The sequence below is a fragment of the Bos javanicus genome, chromosome 3 (assembly GCF_032452875.1).
Source record: "Bos javanicus breed banteng chromosome 3, ARS-OSU_banteng_1.0, whole genome shotgun sequence".
NCBI classification, from domain to species: Eukaryota; Metazoa; Chordata; class Mammalia; order Artiodactyla; family Bovidae; genus Bos; species Bos javanicus.
This window is the reverse complement of record NC_083870.1, coordinates 117,051,738-117,078,577: the sequence shown is the minus strand read 5'-3', so window position 1 is coordinate 117,078,577 and position 26,840 is coordinate 117,051,738. Positions and strand designations below refer to the sequence as shown.

The window sequence follows — 26,840 nt, the reverse complement described above, 5'->3', positions numbered from 1 at the left end:
CGTAAGTTGTAATTGGTAGAGAAACAGTGGTCACACCTGTGATCCAAGATGGGGGGCGGTATTTGGTTATTTTGTCTTCTTTTTGTCAGTGTTCAGACACAGAAAGAGCATGGCTTTCCCTGATGTTGTTCTGTGAAATCTTTTGTGTTCCACTGGAGAATCCAGGGCCTGGCTGTGTGTGCTGGGGCAGCTTTTCTGTTCTCAACAAAAAATGGTTCTGTTCCACGACTTGCTCAGCTTTCGCTGTGCTGTTTTTCCACTAGAAGTGGCCAGTGTGTTATGAGGCAAAAGGTTGAATTTGTTGAGAGGCAAGATGTGAGCTATTTAATAAATGACATCCAGGAAGTACCTAGAAATCCAATTAATAGGAAGGTATGGTTTATCTTTCCTGAAAAGTGAAAATGTTAGTGGCTTAGTCATGTGACCGCATGGACTGTAGCCCACTAAACTCCTCTGTCCATGGAATTCTCCAGGCAAGAATACTAGAGTGGGTTGACATTTCCTTCTTCAGGGGTTCTTCCCACCCAGGGATCAAACCTAGATCTCCTGGGGTCTTCTTTACTATCTGAGCCACCAGGGTTCCTTATCTTTCCTAGGACTTTTGTTTAATTGTATAGTGAAAAAACTGATTCATGCAAAGAAGACAGGGGAATAATAGCTAAAATGAAAACTTTGTATAAATGCTAGAGATATGTGAGGAAAAAGAAATACTGTGAATCAAACACCCTGGGAGAGAGTTGGGTTTCTCCTGGCTGTCACTAGCTAAGTGGTGGCCGTTGTCCTCAGCTGTCTCTCTTTTCTTGCATAATAATAAGAGATGTTGGTCTGGGTGATCTCAGTCTCTGCTGGTAGTAACAGGTCATGATTCATAGATTATGGTCACCCAGGATTTGTTTCTAAGCGCTATTGATTTTGAAAGAAGTTGTAACCCAGACTGCAAAGCCACCATTAAACTCAGAAAGGGGAAGTTTTGGAGAACTAACAATATTTCAAGAAGCAGAAATTGTTTTGATGCAAAAGGCCCAATATGTAATGATTGATAGAAAACCTGGGAGCCAAAGACATGCACATTGGCTGGTAGTTTTCACGTTAATTAGCATGATGGTGTAATGGAGTGCGAAGCTCAGAAATGAAACCAGATGCGCGCCAGTCCTGTGCTGAGCTTTCCTTTTCCTCACCCGCAGCTGTGGAGAGCGATGCTGCGGACATTGTCTTCCTCATCGACAGCTCTGATGGCGTGAAGCCGGATGGCATCGCACACATCCGGGACTTTGTTATCAGGATCGTGCGGAGACTCAACGTTGGTCCCAACAAAGTGAGAATTGGGGTCCTGCAGTTCAGCAACGACGTCTTCCCAGAATTTCAACTAAAGACCTATAAATCCCAGGCCAGCGTGCTGGATGCCATACGTCGCCTGAGGTTCAAAGGGGGGTCTCCTCTCAACACTGGCAAGGCTCTGGAATTCGTGGCGAGGAATTACTTTGTCAAGTCTGCCGGGAGCCGGATAGAAGATGGGGTGCCCCAACACCTGGTTCTATTTCTGGGTGGAAAATCCCAGGATGATATTTCCAGGTATTCCCAGGTGATAAAATCTGCAGGAATTGCAAGCTTAGGGGTTGGAGACCGAAATATTGACAGAACAGAGCTGCAGACCATCACCAGCGATCCCAGGCTTGTCTTCACGGTGCGGGAGTTCAGAGACCTCCCCAGCATAGAAGAAAGGATCGTGAATTCCTTTGGGTCCTCCGGGGTCACCCCTGCACCTCCGGGAGTGGACACACCCTCTCCTTCAAGGCCAGGTATGTGCTTGGGCCCTGGGACTACAAAGTGGTTATTATTTTATTTTTATTCAGTTTTAATTGAAGGGTAATTGCTTTATAATATTGAGTTGGTTTGTGCCATGTATCAACATGAATCAGCCATAGGTATACACACAGCCCCTCCTTCTGGAACCTCCCTCCCACCTCCCACCCCGTCCCACCCTTCTGGGGTGTCACAGAGCACCGATTTGAGCTCCCTGCGTCATACAGCAAATTCCCACTGGCTATGCAGTTTGTATATGGTAATGTATTTGTTTGCTGCTCTCCATTTGTCCCATCCTCTTCTTCCCCTCCTCTGCCCCGTGTCCCTCTGTTCTCTGTGTCTGTGTCGCCATTGCTGCCCTCCAAATAGGTTCATCAGCACCATCGTTCTAGATTCCACGTATATGCATTAGTATATGATATTTATTTTTTTTATTTTCTGGCTTACTTCACTGTGTATAATAGGCTGTAGGTTCATCCATCTCATTAGAACTGGCTCACATGTGTTCCTTTTTATGGCTGCGTAATATTCCATCGTATATACATACCACAGCTTCTTTATCCATTCATCTGTCAGTGAACATCTGGGTTGCTTCCATGTCCTAGCTATTGTAAATAGTGCTGTGATGAACATTGAGGTAACATATGTCCTTTTCAATTATGGTTTTCTCAGGGTATATGCCCAGTAGTGGGATTACTGGGTCGTATGGTAGTTTTATTCCTAGTTTTGTAAGGAATCTCCATACTCTTCTCCATAGTGGGTGCATTAATTTACATTTCTACCAACCATGCAAGAGAGTTCCTTTTCCTCCACACCTTCTCTAGCACTTATTGTTTGTAGATTTTTTGATGGTGGCCATTCTGAGGGAACACAAACTATTTTTTAATTGAAAAAAAGCAATCAGCATTCATTTTAATGATTTTCTTCTCTCAGATTTGTGGCAGTGATACTGTTAGAAATTAAATGTTTTTTTAGTTGCTAAGTCATGCCTGAGTCTTTGTGACCCCCCCCCCCCACCATGGACTGTAGCCTGCCAGGGTCCTCTGTCCATGGGATTTCCCAGGCAAGAATAGTGGAGTATGGTGCCATTTTCTTCTCCTGGGGATCCCCACTCAGGGATCGAACCCAAGTCTCCTGCATTGGCAAGTTTATTCTTTATCACTGAGCCATCTGGGAAGTCCCTAGAAATTAAATACAAGAAGAATAACTCAGTTGAAATTGTAGGAGGAATAGAAGGAACCATTTCAGAAAGCAAAAGGTCCTTGCTTCTTCCATGAGTTTCCATGAGACTAGCTGTAGCCCTATTGAGATGCTCTGTAATAGTGCATCGAGGGATAGCCACAGACTCATTGGCTCTCAGAATAAAGTGGCACCATTGAAGTTGTCCAGTCCATGCCCCTCCAAACATGACTGAAAGGCAGCCTCTGTCCTAGGTGGGACAGAGGCAACCCTCCTTCCTTGGGCTGAGTGCACCTCCCTGGGGGAATTGAGAGCTGTCCACCTATAGCTTTGACCTCATGCTCCTGAATCTGACCTTGGGTGCTGCCAAGAGCAAGTTGGGTTCCTCCACCAACCCATGTCTTTCTCAGCCCCTCCGCAGGTGATGGCCATGCAGACATCTGGAGCAAACGATTAGGGTTGCTTTTCCATGAGGCATCACATTCCACTTAGCTCTTTCATATCCTCCTTCTGTGCTGCTGGTGGGACATTCCACACTGCCCTGGATCTCCCTTCTCTCAATTCCATTCTCAAATCTTGGTTAGAATTGGGAAATTCTCTCCAACAAAGCACTGGCATGCTGTCTAGCAGTCCTCCGAAGGTGCATGCGGTCTGCTTCCTGTTTCCCAGTCTTTCTCCAGCCTTCCCTCGCCTTGCCTCTAGGACATGTCCCCCTACTGCCAGACACTGTCCTTTCTTTTGACCAGGGAGAAAGACTCCAGTGACATAAACACTTGATGCCATGGACTGGTGAATCCGTGGCATAACCCCATTTTGCATGGGATAACTGGGGATCTGCTGAGTTCTCACAGCTCCTTTCCTTTCACTTAGATAATTTATCATTTATCTTCTTGTTTTGGGCATGATGGTTTGAGAGCTGTGAATCTGCTAACTATAGAGTCATGGACTAGAGCCAAGGTGTTCACGGTGAATGAATGACAGGAAGGCCTTATTTTAATCATTTTCTGCTTGGTGATTTTGTTCTGGGTATGGAAATTGAATTTCCCCTTTTCTCATTGTCATCAACTTTAGAGAAGAAGAAAGCCGACATTGTGTTCCTGCTGGATGGTTCCATCAATTTCCGGAGAGACAGTTTCCAGGAAGTGCTCCGTTTTGTGTCAGAAATTGTGGACACGGTTTATGAAGGGGGCGACTCCATCCAGGTGGGGCTGGTCCAATACAACTCTGACCCCACCGACGAGTTCTTCCTGAAGGACTTCCCCACCAAGCAGCAGATTATCGACGCCATAAACAAGGTGGTCTACAAAGGGGGGAGGCACGCGAACACCAAGGTGGGCCTGGAGCACCTGCGGCGGAACCACTTCGTGCCCGAGGCGGGCAGCCGCCTGGACCAGAGGGTCCCGCAGATCGCCTTTGTGATCACGGGGGGCAAGTCGGTGGAGGATGCTCAGGAGGCAAGCATGGCGCTCACGCAGAGAGGCGTCAAGGTGTTTGCAGTGGGCGTAAGGAACATCGACTCGGAGGAGGTTGGGAAGATAGCGTCCAACAGCGCCACGGCCTTCCGGGTGGGGAACGTCCAGGAGCTGTCGGAACTGAGCGAGCAGGTTTTGGAAACTCTGCACGATGCAATGCATGAGACCTTATGTCCAGGCGTGACTGACATTTCCAAAGGTAACGTCCTTTAGGTGCATATATTCAATCTTGTCTTTTCAATGCTGGCACGTTATCTGGTTGCCCAGATGCCCAGTGCTGGCCTTGGGTCTCCTGCAGCACCTGCTGCTTCTGGGACTGACTTACATCCATGTGGTTGGGTCCTGGTTGTCACCTGCCTCTGAGATAGGATGTGTTTCCCAGATAGGAGTGGACGTCTGTCTTTTCTTGCTCTTACCAGATTTACCCGTCCTGTCTAATCCTCTAAATAATTCAGACTGATTGATGTCTATTTCAATTTGTAGGTTCCTTAGATTATTTGAGACCAGAGTGTTTGAATTCTCAAGTGTGTTTAATCTAAAGCCGACACTTGGGATGCATCTAGACACTGGCTATATTCTGTGCTAGGGCTGATTAAGTCCCCAAAGCCAACATACTAAAATGCCAACAGTTTTGGTTCCTAAGAGTCAGTATGCATTTTCCCGGTGAGAGAGGCAGATCCAGTTGCTTCTCAGAGTTCGTACACAGACGATCTCATCTTGCCCTTGAGTGAGCGTGTTCCCGGTCCGTGTCCCCAGCTGTGCCTGTACGTTGAAAGCGTCTCAGCAGCTTGACTTTGAGCTCATGGCCTGCTTCTCCCTTTATAGCCTGTAACTTGGATGTGATTCTGGGCTTCGATGGTTCAGGAGATCAGAATGTCTTTGTGGCTCAGAAGGGCCTCGAGCCCAAGGTGGACACCATCCTGAGGAGAATCAGTCAGATGCAGAAGATCAGCTGCAGCGGCAGCCAGCTGCCCACCGTGCGGGTGTCTGTGGTGGCCCTCACGCCCTCGGGCCCCGTCGAGGCCTTTGACTTTGCTGAGTACCAGCCGGAGCTGTTTGAGAAGTTCCAGAACATGCGTGCCCAGCACCCCTACATCCTCACTGCGGACACGCTGAAGCTCTACCAGAACAAGTTCCGGCAGGCCTCGATGGACAACGTGAAGGTCAGGGCGGCCGCCGCGTTTCTACTTCCTGTGTCACCTCTCAGTTTTACTGATGCCCTGAAAGCCCCGTCCCCAAACTGTTCTTCTGTGGATGTTCTTCATGTTTGGTGGGGTTGGTGGTGCCTGTGTATAAGAGTCCTTTATCATCAACTGAGCTGAAATGAAATATTTTTGTTTTACTAAAGCTCTTAAAAAAAAAACAAAACTTGAAAATCAGTAATTAAGCTTGAATGAGTTGAATTTGTGACTAATGCATGTTTAACCATAGCCCTGCCCTTTAAATATGTTATGTTCTCTATTTGTATATAATTTTATCTCTCTTTCTATGTTTGTACACACACACACACACACACACACACACACACACACACATCAGTTCTCCAGGGCTGCCATAACAGAGCTCCGCAGGCGGGGTGGCTTAAACAACAGTAATTTGTTCTCTCGCAGCCTGGGAGGCTGGAGGTCTGGGATCGGGGGGAGGCAGGGTAGTTTTTTGGGAGGTCTCTCAACTGGGCTTGGAGACGGCGTTGTCTCTTCTGTCTCCATGTGGTTTCCCCTCTCTGTGTCTGTGTCCCATCACCTCTTCTTAGAAGGACACTGGTCACATTGGATGAGAGCCCACTCTGATGACCTCATTTACTTCATTGCCTCTTTAAAAGCCCCGTTGCCACATACAGTCACACTCTGAAGCACTGAGGGTTAGGACTTCAAACTGTGACTTTCAGAGGGACGCAGTCCAGCCCATAACACACATGCACACCCCTTCCCCACACACACGTGTGAAGCTACGTCCCCTAAATAAAGAGGATGAGATAAAATTTTTATTTCCATTGTTGCTGGTGCTTTTTAATAAATCAAGCCCTGAAACATACCCATTTATTTTATATCCCATCTATTGCACAGTATCAAGGAACTATGAATAGGGGGTAATTGGTTTTCAACCTTGGCCCCCTGTTTCCTCCACCGTGAGGTGAAAGATTTTAACTGGCTAATGTTCCTTGCAAGGGTCTGTGATGTTTCTTTTAAATTTCAGCTGGGTTTTCACACATCTTTTATCTTCAGGTGGTCATTCATTTTACCGATGGAGTGGATGGGGATCTGGCTGATTTACAAAGAGCATCAGAGGAACTCCGACAAGAAGGTGGGTTCTGGGGGGTTTCTACAAATGGGAAGCAGGTGCACTGCTGGGCTGGAGAGTTTGCTAACAGACCCTGTGGGGCAGCGGCTTGTCCTGCGGGCACCTCTGTCCAGCATCTTGGTCCTCTTTCACCTGCCTGAGGCCATGAGATGAACCAGCAAGTACCCCTCACATAGACCAAAGTCCTGACACAGACCCCATGGTGTCCTAGGCTCATTCATGTGGTACAACATCTAGAAAGCTTGATGCTTTTGCAAAATAACATGAAGTTTTGATTCATTTGGCTGTATCGTTTAACTTAGGAATTACTGTGTTTTGGGTTTGCAGTTATCACAGCTCAAAAATAGTATAATGTTAGGCAAAGTTAACATAAAATAATGAAAGCATACTTCCCAAATTTATTGTGACTGGTTTGCAGTGGTACCTGTTACCAGATGTACTATTTGATCATTTGCTTTGGAATTTGATAGCACTGACGATCGAAAAAGTAAGTGCTAACGTCAGAGGTTTAAGAAGAATTTATGGAAGCATGACTTAGCTCAGGAATGTTCAGCTTATTAGCTTGCTCCTCCAGAGCAATGGAGAGGAAGCTCCTGTCATCTGATTTTGGAGGCGTGGGATTTCAGCCTTCCCACGGCACATCTGTGTTAGGTGGGACCGGAACTTGAGCATTTATGTGTGTCATAAAGGACAGTGTCGCTTCCTATAGTCACGTCCATCAGTGTGCTTTTTGACACCTTGGGAACAATTGCTCAGAGGAGTACAGAGTTCTAGTATTGCAGCTCTGCAGAACAGCCAATAGTGTGATTACATGCGTGTCAGTTAAAGGTCAACTTTTATTTATTTGTTTTATTGTTTTTAACTGGAGGATAATTGTCTCACAGTGTTGTATAGGTTTCTGCTGTACACCACCACGAGACCAGTCATAGTCATATACATATTCCCTCCCTCTTGAACCTCCCTTTCCCTTCCCATCCACCCCTTCAGGTCATCACAGAGTGCCAGGCGGGGCTCCCTGTGTTATACAACAGCTTCCCACTAGTTATTAATATCTATTTTACACGTGAGAGTGTGTGTATCAGTGCTTCTTTCTCAGTTCGTCACACCCTCTCCTTCCCTTGCTGTGTTTGTAAGTCCATTCTCTATGTCTGTATGTCTCCATTCCTTCTCTGCAAATAGGTTCATCAGGGCCATTTTTCTAGATTCCATATATGCGTGTTAATATACGATATCTGTTTTACTCTTTTTGACGTACTTCCCTCTGTGTAACAGGCTCCAGGCTCATCCACCTCACTACAAAGCCAAATGTTTATACTGAAGTTTTCTTTGAAAAATAGAGGTGGGAGGAAAGCGCTGTGTTTCTTGAACGCCCACGTGAGCAGTCTTAAGTGGACCTGTCCCTGCAGGTGTCCGAGCTCTGATCTTGGTGGGCCTCGAACGCGTCGCCAACTTGGAGCAGCTCATGCAGCTGGAGTTCGGGCGAGGGTTCACGTACAACCGGCCCCTGAGGCTGAACTTGCTGGACCTGGACTACGAACTAGCCGAGCAGCTTGTGAGTGTTTTGTGTGTCTGTGTACATGTTGGTCTAGATGCCGCAGGTTGGGGCATCCCAGGATAATACAGTCCGTTATCACCAGGCAAATGGAGGAGAGACTCCTGGGTGGGCAGTTTAACTCATCTGATTCACTAGGGACCTGCTTTGTTGCCACCACACGAGTCCTCGGAAGGGAGCTCTCTGAGGACTGGAAAGACGGCCACCTGGGAGACGGGTGTCCAGGCAGCGTTGCCTCAGAGTGGCCTCTACGTCGTGAACGAGGCGTTTTCCCCTTTATAAGATGGCTGAGAAGACATAACATTGAGATCGACCCGCTCCAAGCCAAAAACAGGGAAGACAAGAGTAGGCAGGAAAGAGAGATCATCTCTGGGTGGAAAGGGGCTTCTGTCGCCTTCTCTTCTAGTTTTCTTTGCTGCAAATGAGGACAGACCATGAGGCTTCCTAATCCCCCTGAGTTCAACCTCTCAGCTGGTGGGTTTAACTCCTGGGCTAGGGGTGAGCCTGGGGGTTTTGGGATGTGGGCCTGAGTGTTCAACTCAGAGACTCTTTGGCGGAGGCAGCAGTGAACTGCAGAATTCAGTGACTCTGCCCATTCTTTCCTTCCTGCCTTCTTCCTAGGACCAGAGTTAGGATTTTTTTTTTTTTTTTTGAGTGGAAGGAGGTTAGTGGACAAATTTTGGACTTGGGAGAGCGTGAAAATTCTAGGAAATTCACTACAAGCAAATGCATTGACCCTCATGAGTTCAGCAGGTGGAAATATGTCCTGGGTGTGCGCTTTCCCACATGAGGCCAGGGGCTGGGCTGGGAGGTCGTGTCCAGGGTGCCTGATGGATGTTGGAGGCCTTGGTGACCAGAGGTTGGGGTGCTCATGGCTCAGGCAGGGACCCCACCCCATGGCCACTCCTAGGCCTTCTCTCAAGGCAGGTACCCTGTTCTGTGACTCTGCCCAGGCCTCAGGGAAAGACATTTGGTCTGCTCTAAAACCCTCTTCCATCCTGGACGTCTGCAAGGGTTTGTTAGGCTTTGCTTTTTGCAGCTTAAAAATATCTATGTTATACTTAGCAACTGAAGCTTGACTGTCTATGCTGGAAACTTTAGAAGTAAGGCCCAGCCTTAGGTGAATATTTTATGAATAGGATGTATTAGCTTTGGTGGCTCTTCAGACTCTGTTTGTGACATCCCATAGCATGCTGAAGGCTAAGTCTTCGAGGAAATGCCACTGGGAGTGATGTCATTTCTTGCTGTGAATGCCACATTCCTCAGACTTACGATTTTTTCCTAGGCAGTTACTGAGGGGTGAACTTTGCCTTTTGTCTCGGTAGGACAACATTGCTGAGAAAGCCTGCTGTGGGATTCCCTGCAAATGCTCTGGACAAAGAGGAGACCGAGGGCCCATAGGCAGCATCGGGCCAAAGGTAGGTGGCTTTACCCTCTTTTTCACCTGAGACTAGCTTCAGAGCTGGCACTGCTCTGGCTGAGAGATTTCTCCACTGTCGCAGCAGGGAGATGGAGGGGAAGGAACAGGAATAGCTGTGCTGTAGGACGGGGGGTCTGAGGGGCAGACCCTTCCCTGTGTCTGCTCCTGCTTCCCTTTCCATAGGGTTCAGTTCTGCACTGTAGCTTTATTTTATAAAACCATGTTGAGACCAGGGGCATCATTGACTGGCAGCCTCACTATGATGGTCAGCACGATTCTTTGCATTTGCTTCTAAGTTACAGGACTTCACACAGTATTTCTTGGTAGATCAAGAACCTTAAAGATCCTGATAGAATAATTGCACTGAAATAATGTGTAGAAAGCTGTCACGTTCAAGGGACACCTAACACATGGCTCTACTGCGTGAAGGAGGATCAGGGAGATGCTTAAGTAGGAAACAAAGAAAACCACAGCTCTTAACCAAGGAACTGGTGACTTTGTTCTAGGGCATTCCTGGAGAAGATGGCTACCGAGGTTATCCTGGTGACGAAGGTGGACCTGTAAGTCAACGTTGCTTTATTCCTTAAGTCTTTATTCCCTCCTTGTTCCTTACATGTTGGGACTGAATTGTGGAGTTCATCTGTTTCATGTCCGATCTTTTCCACTGGGAAAACCATGAATTCCTATCTGTCTTAACAACTCGACTCAGAGTTCTGTGCTACAGGAACTGGTCTGATGCATGTGGGTATGAACTGTAGGTCTTCACTTGTTCCATCTCAGAAGGGGGACAGGGTGGCTTTGGAGACAGAGGGCCACTGGGGATACCAAACCCAGCATCTACCAAATTCAGATACCCAGGCGAGAGGCGAGGGGGGTGGATTGGGGTGCAGGAGAAACCTTGGCAGGATTTTAGGGGTGGCACCGTTTGAGAGGAGTCTCCCCGAGGGCGGTTGGGTTATCAGGAGCCAAGGCGTCCAGTGGGGGTGGGTGGAATCTGCAGCAGGGCCTTTGGGAAGCAGAACCTGTCCCAGAAGTGACTTGAGAGGTTTTTGAGAACTGACAAGGCCCAGCCTTGGGATGGAGATAGAGAGCTCCTGGTGGGGATAGAGAGGTCCTGGGGTGGGGATAGAGAGCTCCTGGTGGGGATAGAGAGCCCCAGTGGGAGGGCTGGAAGGTCGTCCCAGGAAGGACAAAGGTCTGGAAGGACTGGAAGCCACCAAGGTCCCATCAGCAGAGCTGGGTGTCAGCGCTGGGCCTGGACCTCATTGGAGAACTGAAACCAGGGACCACACTGAGGAGCAGCCAGCCTGAGGGCCCTCCACGGGGCCAGTCCTCACCAGATGGAGCCCCCCAGGGCCTGCTCGTCCTCCACCCGCCAGGAGGTGCCCTGTGCTGCTGACTGCCCCAGACCGTCTCCCTCCGGGGCAGGGAGCTGCAGGTTCCAGGCCCAGTGCAGCGAGGCTGGAGGCCCGCCTGGCACGTCACCCATCAGCCCCGCCTAATGCAAGCCCTCCTCAAGGATGCCCGCTCGGTGGGCACACTCGACAAGAAGTTCCAACCTGCAGATCCCCTTTGTATCTCCCCACAGGGTGAACGCGGTCCTCCTGGCGTGAACGGCACTCAAGGTTTCCAGGGCTGCCCCGGGCAGAGAGGAGTCAAGGTAGAGTGTGGGTGCCCCTCGGTGTGGGGAGGGGACCCCTGCAGCCCCGCACGTGTGCAGAGGGAGACAGCTCCTCCCAGAGCCTTCTGGGGGAGGAAGATGCCCGCCCGGCTTCTCTGCTCAGCGCTGGGCAGCCAGTGGCCTCGCATGGAGGCGGGCCCGGGCCTGGCGGGTTCAGGAGCACAGGCCACGTTGGGAGGGGAACCTGAGGTTGGAGAGACAAGTTGCCTGTGGCAATGTGAAGCGACCAGCAGGTACTGACAGGACAGAGAGAACCCGGGCTGGGCAGAGAGAGGGCCAGTGCCCAGAGTCTGTAGAGCCCTGGACCTGGGGGGAGTGAGGGAAATGGGGGGCGGAGCTTGGGAGAGGACTCCCGTGCTGGAAGTTTCTGTGTGTGAAATACTTGGATCAAGGGCAGATGAATCTTCTCCATCTGCTGGAGTTTGGGAGCCTGTGTCAAGGGACCGGCCCCCACACTGCAGGGCTACCAAGGGCCTCCTCGGAGCTCCTGCCCCTGGCCTGCAGTGCCCCTGCTCCCGGGGGGCCAACAACACCCACGTACTCAGGTCCAGGCAGGTTAGCCTTGTAATCCCCTTGTGATGGAGAGAAAGCTATCCCAACAGGTGAATCTCTAACACTGAATTTTTAGAGCCCGCGCTTCGTGTTGGGGACGGGGGAGGTCAGCCCTTAGCCTGCTCTGGCCTACCCTCTCCAGCCTCCAGGAAGGAGCTCACTTTCCTTCTTCCCTTCCCTTCCAGGGCTCTCGTGGATTCCCGGGAGAGAAGGTACTTCAGCCTGGTTTTCTTTGTATGTTTAAAACTTTCCCGGTATTCTGCCAGATTTTGCACTCACTCGTGTGTCTTGTCCCCTGACAGGGTGAATTAGGAGAAATTGGACTGGATGGTCTTGATGGTGAAGATGTAAGTGAGTTTCCACTCTTAAGTCCAAACCGCTTGGGCCTGAAGATGCTGGTGACTGATCCATCAGCCTACGGCAGACACTGCGCCAGGAGTGACATTTTATTGTTGTCTTTGGCAGGGCGACAAAGGGCTGCCGGGTACTTCTGGAGAGAAAGGGAGTCCAGGAAGGAGGGTAGGCATATGTCTAGAGTGTGGCTGTCCTGGAAAAGCGACAAATATTTCACTCAACGATGATTTCTTTTACTTGTGTATAAGACTGCTTCCTCTGGGCAGCCTTCCCTGACCTCCTCTTGGGGTGCGTTCTTGGCATCTCCTAGGTCCCCTGTCAGTCATGACATATTTATGTTGTCTTTTCTTGTTTGGAGAGTATGTCCCATGGGGCAAAACCTGCGTGTGTTTTGTTGAAGTAAGTCCCCACCGCCTGATGCAGCGCAGGTCCCCATAAGTACTTGGGGGTTACCTGAAATGCTTGGGGACAGTTTTACCTTTGTGGCAGATGAGTAAATGGTAAATGCTGCAACACTGTTCAGTTTAAGATCTGTGATGGGACGAACGCAATTTTGAGGGCGAGATGAAAATGTAAGACTCATTCTCAGGCTCTGCTTGTGGTTCTTATTTAGGGCGACAAAGGACCCAAAGGCGACAAAGGGGAGAGAGGCGATGTCGGGATCAGAGGCGACCCGGTAAGGGCGCTGCTCTTCTTCACTGATACGGGACTTGAGCCTGGGGAAGGGGGTGTGGGGAGAAGCGGATTGAAAGGAAGGATGTCAGGGAGAGAGGTGATGTCGGGATCAGAGGCGACCAGGTAAGGGACGCTGGCTCTTCATCACTGATACGAGACTTGAGCCTGGGGAAAGGGGTGTGGGGAGAAGCGGATTGAAAGGAAGGATTTCACTGTTGAAATTGCTTTAAAGCATGCTGGCAAAATATGTGGTTTGTCCTTTTCTTAGAATTTTGGGGTGGCTAGATATGTCTCTATTCTCTAACTGCAAGATAATTCTTTGCAAAGCCTCTCCTATTAAGACCCAAGAAGCTTCCCTAAAGTGTGGTCTTGGGATGCTTTAAGTTTGGGTTAGAGAAAGAGAAGCGTTTACAGCTTTTCCTGTTTTATGGGGCTATAAAACCTGTCAGCAAGTGACCACCACTGGGCCAGCCTCTTGGGGTCCAGACAGGATGAGGCAAGTGTGAACCTGGCCCCCATCCTCCCCAGGAGAAGGAACAGGGAGGAAGAGCCATCATCCCCCACCCCATTTGGGGCTCAGAGTGATTGCTGACCCCACAGCAAGCTCTGTCGGGTGGGATGGGCATTACCTGAACGGGATGTGGCTGAAGCACTGAGTTGCAGACGTCACTGCAATTTTCTTGGTCCCTGGCCCCCCACAGCAGTGGCTTTCTGTATATGTGACTTATTCCCCACCTGTGCTCTTTTCAGGGCAATTCAGGACAGGACAGCCAGCAGAGAGGAGCCAAAGGAGAAACCGGAGACATCGGCCCCGTGGTACAGTGCTCTGCACACCTAGACCCTCCCTGCGCTGCGGGCCCGGGGGGCTAGCCTCGTCCTGGGTCATTGCCAGCCCTGGGGGCTGTGGATGGGGGCCTTGAGGCTGTGGGTGCATAAGGTCGAGGTCGGGAGCAGAGAGCCTGGAAGCCAGCATGCGTGCTTGAGAAGGGGTCTCCGAGGGGAACCCAAACAGCCCCTCCCAAGAGGGGCTTCTTCTGGGCGGAGTTTGTGCCCCCTAGATGTTTCCAGAAAGTACACGTCAAGCCAAAGCCTCGTCGGGGGCAGAGGGCACCTGTGTCTGAGGCATCCCTGGCATGGGCGACCGGCCCTCTCTGTATGCACCCCGTCCCCCGGCGTCTTGGGCAGAATTTGAGTTACACAGTCTTCTTTGTGGAGAATCTTACATCAGTTTTCTTTCCCATGCCAGGGTCTCCCTGGGAGAGACGGGGTGTCTGGAGGGCCTGGAGAACCCGGGAAGAGCGTGAGTGTCTCCTGGGGCTTGGGGTGGGGGGGACTTTGAAATATTTGCCTAACTCTGCCAGACTTCCTACTCAGAGCTACTGAGCAACTTTTTATTGGGGGAATTAAGGGATTTTGGAAGCCACCTGTTGCTGCTTCTACATGCCCTTTGTCATTATCATTTACTCTTGACCCACCCCGAGTCTGCTTCCCTCCCCTCCCAAAACAGACCAAAGGGTTAAGTCACTCAGTCCTGTCCAGTTTTAGGGACCCCACGGACTGTAGCCTGCCAGGGCCCCCTGTCCATGGGATTCTCCAGGCAAGAGAGAATCTCCCACTGGAGTGGGTTGCCATGCCCTTCTCCAAAACAGACCAAACAGACACTTTAAAAAGTAATAACTTTGCTGCTTTTGACTATTCGGCCAGGCTTTATCCCACTGAATAATTAAAAAATCCAAACAGAAATACAGAAAGAGTGAGGGGATTAGGGGTAGGGAGGCAGACGGGGTGTATGTTTATTTTGTTTGATAATTGTTTGTTGTTCTTCCGCTGCTGTAAGTCAAGCAGTGAATCCAGAGCCAGATTTCCAGTGAAATGCTTCTCACAGCTGCTTTTCCAAGGCATTTCAGAAATGCCTGTTGCAGACCACTCACTGCCTCGTCTTTGTCTTAAAGAATTGCTGAGGTCAGAGGGGGATGGATGATCATTGAGAAGCCATTTGAATGCCTCCAGGGCCCAGGGGGTACCCGGAGCTTGGACCCTCTAGCTGGAAGAAGATGGTCCAGAAGCTTGTGAATCCTTAGTCAGTTCAGGGTGCTGGTGGGTGCCTGAGACAGGTGTTTGCTCAGCATCTTGCTGGGGATGGTGGTGGGGGGGTTGAGATCGGGGCCCCCTCCGCTGTGTCCCCCGGGGAAGTCACACGCTGCGGGATCCACAGCTGGATCACCCAAGGGTGTCTGCTGACGGCGGCTTTTAAAAGAAACAACTCTTACCTGTAAGCAGATGATACGCTATGGGCATCACCTTACTTTTAACGTTCAGCAGAAAACTTAAATTTTGAAAACTGCTCTCTTAGAAGGCTCGAGTGTAATTTTTGAGTAATACTGTTGATCTATACAATGGTAAGCAGTGAGGAAACACTCTACTGTTGGGCTGTCCAGCTCTGTGAACAGAGGCAAAACTTGTTTCCATGATGAGCACAGAACTCAGTTGTATTTCTAAGCATGGGTAGAAACTTGGGGTTTGAGTTCTGTGTGGTCAAGTTGGGACTTGTTTTGGGAGCTCCCCAAGTGAGGCTCACACTGAGATGAAAGATGTCCTCTCCTGGGCTGCCTCCTGTCCCGTGAGGCCCGAGCACAGGTGACCTCCGGTAATACTCAGGGATGACTCTGAGGAGTGAGCAGATTGTGCCCTGTGGAGGCCTGGCTGCACCTCTCCCACCTGTCCATGGTCTTCCCTAGACGGAGGCTCAGGTCTTCGCTAGAGGAGCTGCCATTGCAGTGAGTCACGGCAGAGTGGTGGCCCCAGAATATCACCGCGCTGGTCCATGGCGGGCAGTGGGCGTGCTTCTTGGGTTGAGGAAGCAGACGGGCCATGCCCGTCACAGGCTGGCTGATGACAGGCTCTGGAATTCCACCTCCTAACCTCGCAAAGATGTGTCCAGGATGGGTGCCCCCCCAAACCTTTCCACCAAAAAGGAAGGAGTCACAAGGCGGGACTTCCTGGAGCACACGCAAAGCGCAGCCACGGTTATTTGAACTAAGGTTCGCTTCTGGAGCGTCGGGGAAGATGCTGCCAAGTCTTGGGCTCAAACCGAGACAGCCGGGCTTTTAGGTCAGCGCACATGCACTCCGGACACGTTACTTAGCCGAGTGTGTGTTATAGTTGGCCAGGACAGTGTGGAGAGTCTGGGGCTTCCTTCCATTATAATTGCCGTCTTACCTCTCCCTCCAGTTAGGAAAATGCAAGAAAAATAGCCAGGTCGGCATTCCTGTTTTCTTGAAACTGGCTGGGGCCACGTAGCCCGAGGACTCCTTGTTTTGCTTGGCAGGTCTGAAGTCACTCTCAAATCTTCCATTTAGATGATTGACAAGGGCAGCGTGGGAGCACAGCTTTCCCTCGGGGAGGGCTGGCGGGTGGGGAAGGTGTCACTTGGTGAGAGTTTCCTGCGGGCCGGTAGGCACAGCGTCTGGCTCCCAGCGGGTGTGGTGAAGGTGCCCAGTCTCCCCCAGCCTCCCTGCCTCCCCCTCACAGTTATGTGGTTTCTCCCCAGGGTGGCTTTGGCCGAAGGGGACCAGCAGGAGCTAAGGTAAAGCCCCTACGCCACCGTCTCCTTGATGTCATCTCCGTATAACTCACCGGGGGCTTCCAGGGGCTGGCCCTCCCGTCCCACCCAGAGGGGGGGACTCTCTCTTTCACCATCGAGGCTTGTGGCTCCAACAGCAGCTTTCCTACCATCTCCTTGAATTTAGCCTTTTCTGCAAAGGCTTGGGAAAATCTTGATTATGCAGTGAGAATGATTATCAGAATGAAAGTGGCTGTGGGAACGGGGGATGGAGGAGAGGGAACGGAAAAGAGGCAGGAGGCTGTGTCCTGGATATCTCCTGCTGGGGATGTGCCCACTTACTGGTCTCGGTGGCTCTGCCTCTCAGCTGTCTCTGTGAGACACGTGTGGGCCGAAATAGGTTCATGTCATGAAATCATCTTGAGGAAAAGGTGAGATGAGCGGGGCAATCAATTCTAAGGGTGCCAAGTGACAACTAGCTCCGTGTGTCCAATGCCTCTCCCTGGAGCTGCAGTGTTACTTCTGACCCCCCGCAACCACTGGGACAGTTCCCTGCACCCTCCTCCAGATGTGACCGGAACACAGATGGCTGACCTCTCCCTGCCTCTTCTCTCCTCTCAAAGGGTAACCAGGGCGGCCCCGGCCAGCAGGGCCCTGTAGGAGAGCAGGGGACCAGAGGCGCACAGGTCAGTACCCCGGCATGCCTGCGTATCCTGTGATACATTCCCAGATGTCTTGCTGTTGTTGTTTAGTAGCTAAGTCGTGTCCGACTCTCGGCGACCCCATGGACTGTGGCCCACCAGGCTCCTCTGTCTGTGGGATTCTCCAGGCAAGAATACTGGAGTGGATTGCCATTTCCTCCTCCAGGGGATCTTCCCAACCCAGAGATCAAACCTGCGTCTCTTGCATTTCCTGCATTGGCAGGTGGATTCTTTACCACTGAGCCACGTCTTGCCGTGTATTTTTTTTTAATTGAGGTGACAATCAGTTTGCAAAATTGAACACAAAATTTAATCTTTTGAAGGGGCACTGAGAGCATTCCCAGCGTTGCCCAAGCAGCATCTCTATCAGGTTTCAAAGCATGATTATTGTCCCTCAGGGAGACACTGTGCCCATTAAGCAGTCATGCTGCATCCCGCCCTCCCAGCTCCTGGCAACCACCAATTCCCTTTCTGCCTTGGTGGACTGGCATCTTCGGAACCTTTTATACAAACAGAAGCATTTACCAGGTGGCCTTTTGTGTCTGGCTTCCTTCACTCAACGTTGCGTTTTTGAGGTTTATCCACGCTGTGGCCTGCGCCAGGGAGCCGTTCCTTCCTGTGCAGAGTAACCTCCCGTTGTGTGGGTCCTGTGGTGGTCGTGGCGGGTCACCTCCACGCAGCACTTATGTGGGCGTCTTACTTCTCCAGGGTCCGCCTGGTCCCACCGGTCCTCCAGGCCTGATTGGTGAACAGGGCATTCCCGGACCTCGGGTAAGTCTGGCTTGGACCTTGAGTAAGTCCGTCTTGACCCCTCTTTCGCTAAATGGCCAGCATGGATAGCCCGTGTTTCATGGGTGGTAGGACCCCTCAGCCCGACACTTTCGTAACACAGACCTCAGTTCTCATAGCAACTGGCTCATCCGCCCTGAGGAAGTTAGATATTGTTTTTCTTGGGACTCTTTGGGCTAAGTTCCCAGTGGACATAAGCTGGGTGGGTATCCCTCACTGCAGAAGTCTTAGGGTGGACTCAGGAAGTCAGATGAATCTACTAAGATGCTCAGATTACACCGTACTGCTGGAAATTATTTCTGTGCTTTGATATTCTGTGTAAGGAAATTCCCCTACCCTTAAGTGTGATGTGGAAGGTGGTCCTTAAACTTGCCACCACGGCAGACGTCAGCATCTGTCTCAGCTGTTAGCGATGATGAGCAGAAGCAAGTTGGTGTAGCTGAGGCTGGCCCGGCTGCCCTCACACCCACACTGTGGTGTCCCTGGGGTCTGCTGTGATCCTGAGGGAGCCGTCCTACTGTTTGTTAGAGAAAATAGTCATGACTAACAAAGCGACGAAGAACTGACCCCAGGCTACGTAAACGCCCAGAAGTGTTTTACAGGGAGAGCAGGAACTTCGTGAGAACCGCTATTTGCTTGGGAAGTCTTTCCTCAATTTGAAATCTGATAGATACCTATTTTTAAAGCTTGTGTTTTCTCTAACATATATTTAAACTCTGATTAGTCAATTCTTTTTTGATGATGCAGAGGTGAGGTGAAACTCTTCAAATAGCAAGCAATACGAACAGCCATCACCATCTGGATTTGCTGGGCCCGGCAGGGTCATTTCTGCCTTGCATTTTGAGGGCTGTGTCCCTTTGTTGATGTATTCTCACTCGATGTTCGAGTGAAGTCAGGTGCTTGTGGGGAGGTGTGGAAAGCGAGAGGAGGGAATGCCACATACAGCTGCATGTTTGTCCCTAGTTGGTAACTCAGGAGGTGACCGTTAATTCCTGGGATGTGTGCACACATGTGAAAAGAGGTCACGCTCAAATTTTAGGTTGGCACAGGCCCTCTCCATGCACGTTTGCACGGGGCCTCCAGGGCTGGAAGTGGCAGAGAGCTGCAGGTTCTGACCTCCATGCAGAGGCAGAGTGGGGGCCGCAGGAGGTGGGATTCGGACCCTTTGGCTTTGGAGGGGTGGGTGTCTCACTGCCTGTCTCCCCTCCTCCTGCTCTAGGGAGGCGGGGGAACCGCAGGTGCTCCTGGAGAACGCGGCAGAACCGGGCCCCTGGGAAGAAAGGTTTGTCTGGACAAGGGCAATGCGTGTTTCTGGAGGCCAAGCCGCCCCTCCCCCAAATACCCCATCCTGACTCCCTCGTCTGTCAGTCTGTCCAGCTGCTTGGTGTGCACATCCTTCTCCTCCCCTCTGGTCTCTTCCACCCGCCGCCCCCGCTGACAGCAGCTGGGCCGGGGGGATCACTGTCCCCGCCTCGAGGGTGTGCATGGGCTGTGAGCAGTGGATTGGTGTGTATTCGCATAGCTAGGACACCAGCCACTGCTGGCCTGCCGCATCTTTCCAAGTCCGGGCTCGTGAGGATGGTTCAGGGAGCCCAGGGCACGTCGGCAGCCCCCAGGACTGCCTCCAGACGCTCTGAGTGTTCTCCAAATGGGCCGGCAGCCTCGCTGGCCGCACGCAGCTGGTCCAAGGGCCCCAGAGCCCGGCGGCTTTGGGTAACAGCAGCTTGCTGGATGCAGGCTGACGGTCTGTAAGCCCCGGGAAGAGCTGCTGTCCTTCGTCCGAGACGCAGCATTTCTCAGGGAAAGCAGTGAGTTCAGGCAACTCAGACTCACCTCTCTGCCCCGGGTGTGACCTCGGGGTTTCGCTGCTGACTCCACGCAGCCCTGTTTCCTGTGCCTGCCTCTCTCTCCTCCCCGGCAGCCTGTCCCCTTGCTGTGATGAGGGAAAGAAGAAGCATGGAAGCCTGCCTGGATTCTCTTCCAGGAGTTCACGCATGAGCCCTGCAATGTAAAAAACTCACTAACCTCAAAATCTAAAAGGTGAAGCTGGCAGCTTGTGACAACCTGCCAGTGACATCACCCAGAGCAAGCGCAGTCCTGAAACCACAGTTTGAGTCGTCTCAGCCCTGTTTCTCATGTCTAGGGTGAGCCCGGAGATCCAGGACCTAAGGGGAGCATCGGGAACCGGGGTCCTCGTGGGGAGACGGTAAGGTCGCCACGTGCATGGGGCCCTGGCTTCTGTCGACTCTGCTGAGATGCTCGGGGAGCAGGGAGTTGGGCCTTGGGCTGGGCTGGGCTTTGTCATTGCCGCTTAGGTTGGTTCCACGCAGAGACAAGCTGCTTCTTATGTTACTGGGGATGTGATTGAAAATAGTGAAACTTGGTGCTTATGAGTTTCAAAATACTTCTTATTTCATTGGAGGGATAGTGAATAAAGGTAGTTTTTCTAGATTTTTTTTTCCTTAGGAGTGAATGTGGCGGTGTCTTGACCCTCGAACCACCTTCATTTCAGGACTTGCAAATGCTTTTCAAGTCCAACTAGATGGAGCTTTTCTGTAAAGAAATAAATGTCCTTGGTTTAAAATGGAGTGAGCTTTGATAAGATCTCAGTTCAGACTGAAACAGTTTGTTTTGAATGAGATATGAACGTGAAAGTGTTAGTTGCTCACTCCTGTCCGACTCTTTGCGACCCCATGGACTATAGCCTGCCAGGCTCCTCTTGCCATAGAATTATCCAGGCAAGAAGACTGGAGTGGGTTGCCATTTCCTTCTCCAGGGGACCTTCCTAACCCAGGGATCAAACCCGGGTCTGCTGCATTGGCAGCCAGATTCTTTACCATCTGAGCCACCAGGGAAGGAATGAGATATCCCAGAATGGAAATTCTTACTTTGAGAATTCATTTTAAAAATATTTAAAAATCCTCTAAGTGCTTACTTACAATAATGTTGTAACATATATTTCTATCTAGGGAAAAAAAAATATCTCCAGGACACTGGGGAGTTTCCTAAGATGAGTTATGACACCTAAATACTACATACATGGGCCAGGTTGATTTGACCCGTGATCCCAAAGCTTGACATTATTATTCTTGTGTTTGTAATTTCTCTATAGTGAATGGCAGTTTAAAAATCCATTGCTATTACTTCGTCTCAGAAGCAGAGGGGAAAAATAAGATCAAACTTTAAAAACTACTCAAATCATTGAAAAAAAATCTCTTCTTGTTTCTGTTTCTGTTAATTTGGGGCAACAACTCTTTAGTTGTTTAAAACTGTAAATTAACTAAGGAGCATGTTCTGCATGTGTTTTAGAGGTATTATTGTATATTTCAAGTACATTCTTCTGATTCTTTTGGAATAATGAACAGTGTCCAGTTCAGAGAGCCCCCCAGGAGAGAGTGACAGGGACAAATCTCTGAGTATAGGGAGACGGGTTTTGGGAAGAAAGGAAATCTAGAGGTGTGACCTGGAAGGAAGGGAAGGAGGGCCCAGGAGAGGGGAGCAGGGGCTGAGCAGAGAAGACTCAGGAAGGTGTAGGTTGAGCCCTGTGTTCTTTCTTTGAAGTAGAATCAAAGACTCATGGGGCTTCCCTGGTGGCTCAGTGGTAAAGAATTTGCTTGTCACTGCAGGGGATTCGAGTTCAGCCCCTGGGTTGGGAAGATCCCCTGGGGAGGAAATGGCAACCCATTCCAGTATTCTTGCCTGGGAAATCCCATGGACAGAGAAGCTTGTGGGCTACAGTCCTTGGGGTTGAAAAAGAGTCGGACATGACTTAGCAACTAAACCAACAACAACAAAGACTCATAGATCCATAGGTCAAGGTGACCTTCAAGAGTCCTGTCGACTCTTAAGATTCCCTGGCTCCATGACTCTTTGATTCTACATCCAAACAGCATCGTTACCAATAGCTTGTAGCAGTTTTTCACATTGTAGTCCACGAAGCTCACCCGCCTATAGACACGGTCTAGTTCACACTGAAGGGTGGGTGGGTGTAGGAACTTTCCCTGAACTATACCTTGATCTGATGCACTGCTCAGGGCTTTAGACAGAGAAGGTCGTGGAGCGCCTGACATGGACCCCTGCAGCAATGCTGTCTTTCCGTTCTTTCAGGGAGATGATGGGCGAGATGGAGTTGGCAGCGAAGGTCGCATAGGCAAGAAGGTATGTATCTGCCGAGGAGTCTGGAACTCTGACATGTTGTAGTTTTAAAGATTTATCTCACAAAATTTAATCGTAACATGGTGAACTTTTTCTCTTGGTGACACTGGATCTATTTCTGTTCTGCTTGAGAATAATTTATGTTAGATGATTTTAAGCTGGGACCCAAATATTGAGTCATTTATTTATCTTTTATAGGGAGAAAGAGGATTCCCTGGATACCCAGGTCCAAAGGTAAGCATTCCCCTAGTGGGTAAACATCTTCATTGTTTTGAATGAGTCTGATGGGAGCACGGCTGAAGGTCACTGTATCTCGGGTCCAGTCGTGGGTCAGACACTAACTGAGTGACCCTGGGAAAGACCCAGCTTCTCTAAGACCTTCCTTCATCAGTCAGATGAAGATGACAATATGCACTTGGCATGGCCCTTGTGAGGATTAAATAATGACACTGCAATAAAATATAAACCTTAAGATGCTATAATCTATACACATGGATGCGTGCATGCTGAGTCGATTCAGTCATGTCTGACTCTGTGTGACCCCATGGATAGCAGCCCACCAGGCTCCTCCATCCACAGGATTCTCTAGGCAAGAACATTGGAGTGGGTTGCCATTTCCTTCTCCAGTAATCTATATAATGCTGTCATTAATGTGAATTCTAAGTTCAATAATGTTAGACTAAGTCTATACTGGTAACTCAGTGGAAAAGTCCATCAAAGTCCAGCCAAATCCATTTGGCTTCCCTGGGTAGTGTGATTCGGAGGTCCCCAGGGACCCTCAGTTGGATTTGCCACTCCAGAGCTTAATGTGCTGCTTCCTGGCTGTCTTCCCAGGGCAATCCTGGTGAGCCAGGGACAGACGGACCACCGGGACCCAAAGGCATCAGAGGCCGAAGGGTAAGTTTGCCTGCCCCTTGGCCGAAGGTCTCCACCTTCGGCCAGAACCTTCGTGGCAGCAGGCCTGAACCCTGAAGACTCCATTGCTTCTTTCAGAGTTACCCTTCTTCACCTGTGACCCGGCTGGAGATTGTCGGGGTGGGAGTAGAGGAGCCCTAACCCTGGGCTGACGTCCTCCTGACCCCCTGCAGCTGTGTCGGTGCTGTCTCCCTTTGGTTATGCTCCCCTGCAAGGAGGCCTGGAGGGCCCCCTCCTCTGATACATCTCGAGGGTCACTAGTCCACGGTCCACTCCATGCATGGCACCAGGGGACTCAGAATGAGTGATGTTGAAAGTCTGTGTGGACACAGTCATTGGTCATGCCCATTGGATGTTGCAGACACGATTTCATGAGACACACAAAGTGCTCACCAGGGTTCCAGGCTCGGGTCGAGCAAGGCTGAGACCCTGTATTCCCTCGTCTCCCCATTGTGCTAAGGCTCCTCTTTCTTAAGCTACTTTTTGTTGTGTGTTTTTCTCCCTAGAGGATATTTACTCATCCTCTAAAATTGCACTGAGTCTTGAATTAGCAATTTGTGACCTAGAAACAGGGAAAGGCGTCTAACAGGTATTTTTAGCTTAAAATCTAGTTAAATTCATCATCATCATCCAGTTAATTTGCTCAGTGAGGACATTCAAACTAGATCATATACTACTCACGATGGAGTCTGAAAACACTGGATTGGTTCTCTACGTTCGAAGAGTGAGCTCACGATCTGTCAGTTCCTGATTTCTTGCACGTCCATCGTGGTCTTATTAAGGGTTCCAGCATCCTCTCCCCTTGACCTGCCGGAGAACAGAGTTTGGGGAGATGCACTCTGTTTCGCTAGGGCCACTTGCCCCTACACCGAAGGCCTCTTGAAATGAAAGATTCCTCTTGGTGATGGGGAACATCGGACAAGATCACGTCTACCACCCTGTCCAACTGTAGGAACTGAGAATTCTCCCTTTTCTGTCACAACTGAGCCATGTGTATTCTGCTTCTAGGGAAACTCGGGACCTCCAGGGATAGCTGGACAGAAGGGAGACCCCGGTTACCCAGGGCCATCTGTAAGTACCTACCCATTCCTAGTCGAGCTGCCTGAGGGCTGGGAGCCTTACACGTGGCCCTTGAAGACTTTCCACTGTCTCCTTTCCTTACGAAAGAGTTGTCTGCATTTTTGTTGTTTATTTGGCTTTTTAACCAGTTCCCTTTTTGATATCACAATGAAGAAAAGACTTTTTGAATTTTAGAGTACCAAGACAATGGTAAAGCAAATTTCATGCGAAATTCTGTAATCCAGGGTGTATTGTAAGTTGCCTTTAAAATTTCCTAGTGTAGGTTTTGAGGTTTGTGTAGAGGGCAAAGAAAAGTAAACACATCTAAATACCTCTTGATTGCATCTTGAGGAAGTTTAGTAGAGATCTCGGTTTGGAGGAGACTCCCTTTGGGCTATAAAGTCCCCAAGGGGCTCATAGTTGAAACTCCACTAGTGACCTGCCACCTGGAACCGTGAGGGCGCCCTTCTCCAGCCCTTAAACATCCTTCATTACAAACGTCTTTGTTTCCTTGCTTGAATTTCTCCTGGTACTGTCTTCTGACATTGAAATTGATGAAGTTCAAAGAAGAGTGGGGAAGATAAGGCAGGAAGGAAAATAATCCCTGAAAGAACATGTTGAAGGGTTGGGCTGGTTGAACCAGGAGAAGAAGGCAGAGTCAGCGGTTTAACTGAGGGGAGTATTTAATGGGCGATGGTTAGTCCAGTGACGGTGAGAGGCGAGCAGGCACAGCTGGACGGAAAGATGCTGGCTAGCCCACGAGAGGACAGCCTGACCCTCGGCAGCCACACACTGGGATGAGATGTCGAGGGCAGCTGTGGGTGTATCCTGGGGGTGGAATCCAGCCAGGATGCTTGGACCTGGAGCCTCACAGTAGCTCTCTTGACTTCCGGGTGTCCCTCCTGCAACAGGACGTGGGAAGCTAGGGGCAGAGTCGGGGGGGAAGGCAGATCTGTTCTCCTTGGGGAAGTGGCATTTAGACTCAAGCTCGAATGTGTGGTTTACCCTGATTGGTGATGAGCATCCTGGTTTTCAGGACGCAGGGCTGATAACCTCAACTGGAGATACTTCTGTCTCTCTTTTGCTCCTGGAGCAGTTAAGTCAAATTTAGAGGGAGAGCCTGTGAAGGATCAAGGCCGGCCGGGGACCACCTCGCTTCCTCTGGTGTGCGTCCATGGGCCCGGGCTCTTCCCCTGCGGGACGCTCCACACCTGCACGTGTGCGAGGTCTCGCCCGTCCTTGTTTTGCAGGGTTACAAAGGCAGCAGAGGCGACTCAGTGGACGTAAGTTGCATGCGTGCTGCATGAGCCCTTGCCCTGTGAGCCTCCTGTCCGCCTTCTTACGTCTTCTCTCCTTCCCTTTTTCAGCAATGTGCGCTGGTCCAGAGCATCAAAGATAAATGCCGTAAGTACGCTATTTTCTGCTGTCTGCACCGCGGTTTTATTCTTGTGTGTGGAATCTTGCGTGTGGAAGGCCGGTGGATGTGGCTTTCATGCTCCTCTGTTCTTTTCCAGCTTGCTGTTACGGTAAGTTATCTCGATGACTGGATTTCCTTCTGAGGGAAGCAGAAGTCCCCTTTTCTGGTAAGTAGTGTGTCTGTGAACCTCCCTCCCCCGCTTCCCACAGGGCCCCTGGAGTGCCCCGTCTTCCCGACGGAGCTGGCTTTCGCCTTGGACACCTCAGAGGGGGTCACCCAGGACAGGTTCAGCCAGATGAGGGAGGTGGTCCTCAAGATTCTGGACGACCTGACCATCGCTGAGAGCAACTGCCCGCGGGGGGCCCGAGTGGCCGTGGTCACTTACAACAACGAGGTTACCACGGAGATCCGCTTTGCCGACTCCAAGAAGAAGTCCGTCCTCCTGGACAAGATCAAGAACCTGCAGGTGTCGCTGACCTCCAAGCAGCAGAGCCTGGAAACCGCCATGTCCTTTGTGGCCAGAAACACGTTTAAGCGTGTGCGGAGCGGGTTCCTGATGAGGAAGGTGGCAGTGTTCTTCAGCAACAAGCCCACGAGGGCGACCCCGCAGCTCCGGGAGGCTGTGCTCAAGCTCTCAGATGCTGGGATCACACCCTTGTTCCTCACGAGCCAGGAGGACCGGCAGCTGATCAATGCCCTACAGGTCTGTGTTCTGGGCATCCTGGGCTCTGAGAAGGCACTCGGGCACATCCGTGCCCAAATCTGGGACCAGTTTGCACCCTATAGCTTCTCAAAGTGTCTAGATGAGGCTGGTATCTAAGCTGGGATTTCTGGAACATCCTGATGGCTCTGGACATCCAAGTGCCTGTGACTTATTCCCACCGGGTCCCTCCTTGAATCTTGGAAGAGACGCTCCCAGGCTGACCCTGGGAGCCCTCCCTCCCCTAGGGACATCAGCGAGCCAACCCCCAGAATGTATCCCTATTCAGGCGTTTCTCAGCCATTGTTAATTGCCATCTAACAATTAAACAAGTCATTTAAACAAATAACACGGAAGCTTTAGCTTCTGCCTGTGAAACAGCTAAGCACTCCCTTGTCATTTGCTTAAATAACTTGTATAATTGTTATAATGATAGATAATATATAAAATAATTAATCAATTATTGATCAATCAATAATGATCAATCAATCAATATATAAAATCAGTTGATCAGTTGATCAATTTAATCAGTCTTTGCTCAATGCCAATCCTG

At 50.3% G+C, this 26,840-nt stretch overlaps 1 protein-coding gene across 3 annotated transcripts in view; it reads left to right on the top strand.

The window, feature by feature from the left end:
* COL6A3 (collagen type VI alpha 3 chain) overlaps nucleotides 1–26,840 on the top strand; it is a 73,247-nt gene that overhangs the window by 23,206 nt on the left and 23,201 nt on the right. For all 3 annotated transcript variants that reach the window (XM_061412719.1, XM_061412718.1, XM_061412717.1), the window contains 27 exons: nucleotides 1,185–1,799; nucleotides 4,054–4,653; nucleotides 5,280–5,617; nucleotides 6,680–6,758; nucleotides 8,162–8,307; nucleotides 9,633–9,725; nucleotides 10,234–10,287; nucleotides 11,316–11,387; nucleotides 12,146–12,172; nucleotides 12,263–12,307; nucleotides 12,426–12,479; nucleotides 12,928–12,990; nucleotides 13,740–13,805; nucleotides 14,236–14,289; nucleotides 16,540–16,575; nucleotides 17,175–17,237; nucleotides 17,961–18,023; nucleotides 19,261–19,323; nucleotides 20,185–20,247; nucleotides 22,149–22,199; nucleotides 22,395–22,430; nucleotides 23,031–23,093; nucleotides 24,120–24,182; nucleotides 25,421–25,453; nucleotides 25,538–25,574; nucleotides 25,685–25,696; nucleotides 25,797–26,290. In XM_061412719.1, the coding sequence (XP_061268703.1) occupies nucleotides 1,185–1,799; nucleotides 4,054–4,653; nucleotides 5,280–5,617; nucleotides 6,680–6,758; nucleotides 8,162–8,307; nucleotides 9,633–9,725; nucleotides 10,234–10,287; nucleotides 11,316–11,387; nucleotides 12,146–12,172; nucleotides 12,263–12,307; nucleotides 12,426–12,479; nucleotides 12,928–12,990; nucleotides 13,740–13,805; nucleotides 14,236–14,289; nucleotides 16,540–16,575; nucleotides 17,175–17,237; nucleotides 17,961–18,023; nucleotides 19,261–19,323; nucleotides 20,185–20,247; nucleotides 22,149–22,199; nucleotides 22,395–22,430; nucleotides 23,031–23,093; nucleotides 24,120–24,182; nucleotides 25,421–25,453; nucleotides 25,538–25,574; nucleotides 25,685–25,696; nucleotides 25,797–26,290 (3,383 nt within the window). The remainder of the gene's footprint in view (nucleotides 1–1,184; nucleotides 1,800–4,053; nucleotides 4,654–5,279; nucleotides 5,618–6,679; nucleotides 6,759–8,161; nucleotides 8,308–9,632; nucleotides 9,726–10,233; nucleotides 10,288–11,315; nucleotides 11,388–12,145; nucleotides 12,173–12,262; nucleotides 12,308–12,425; nucleotides 12,480–12,927; nucleotides 12,991–13,739; nucleotides 13,806–14,235; nucleotides 14,290–16,539; nucleotides 16,576–17,174; nucleotides 17,238–17,960; nucleotides 18,024–19,260; nucleotides 19,324–20,184; nucleotides 20,248–22,148; nucleotides 22,200–22,394; nucleotides 22,431–23,030; nucleotides 23,094–24,119; nucleotides 24,183–25,420; nucleotides 25,454–25,537; nucleotides 25,575–25,684; nucleotides 25,697–25,796; nucleotides 26,291–26,840) is intronic.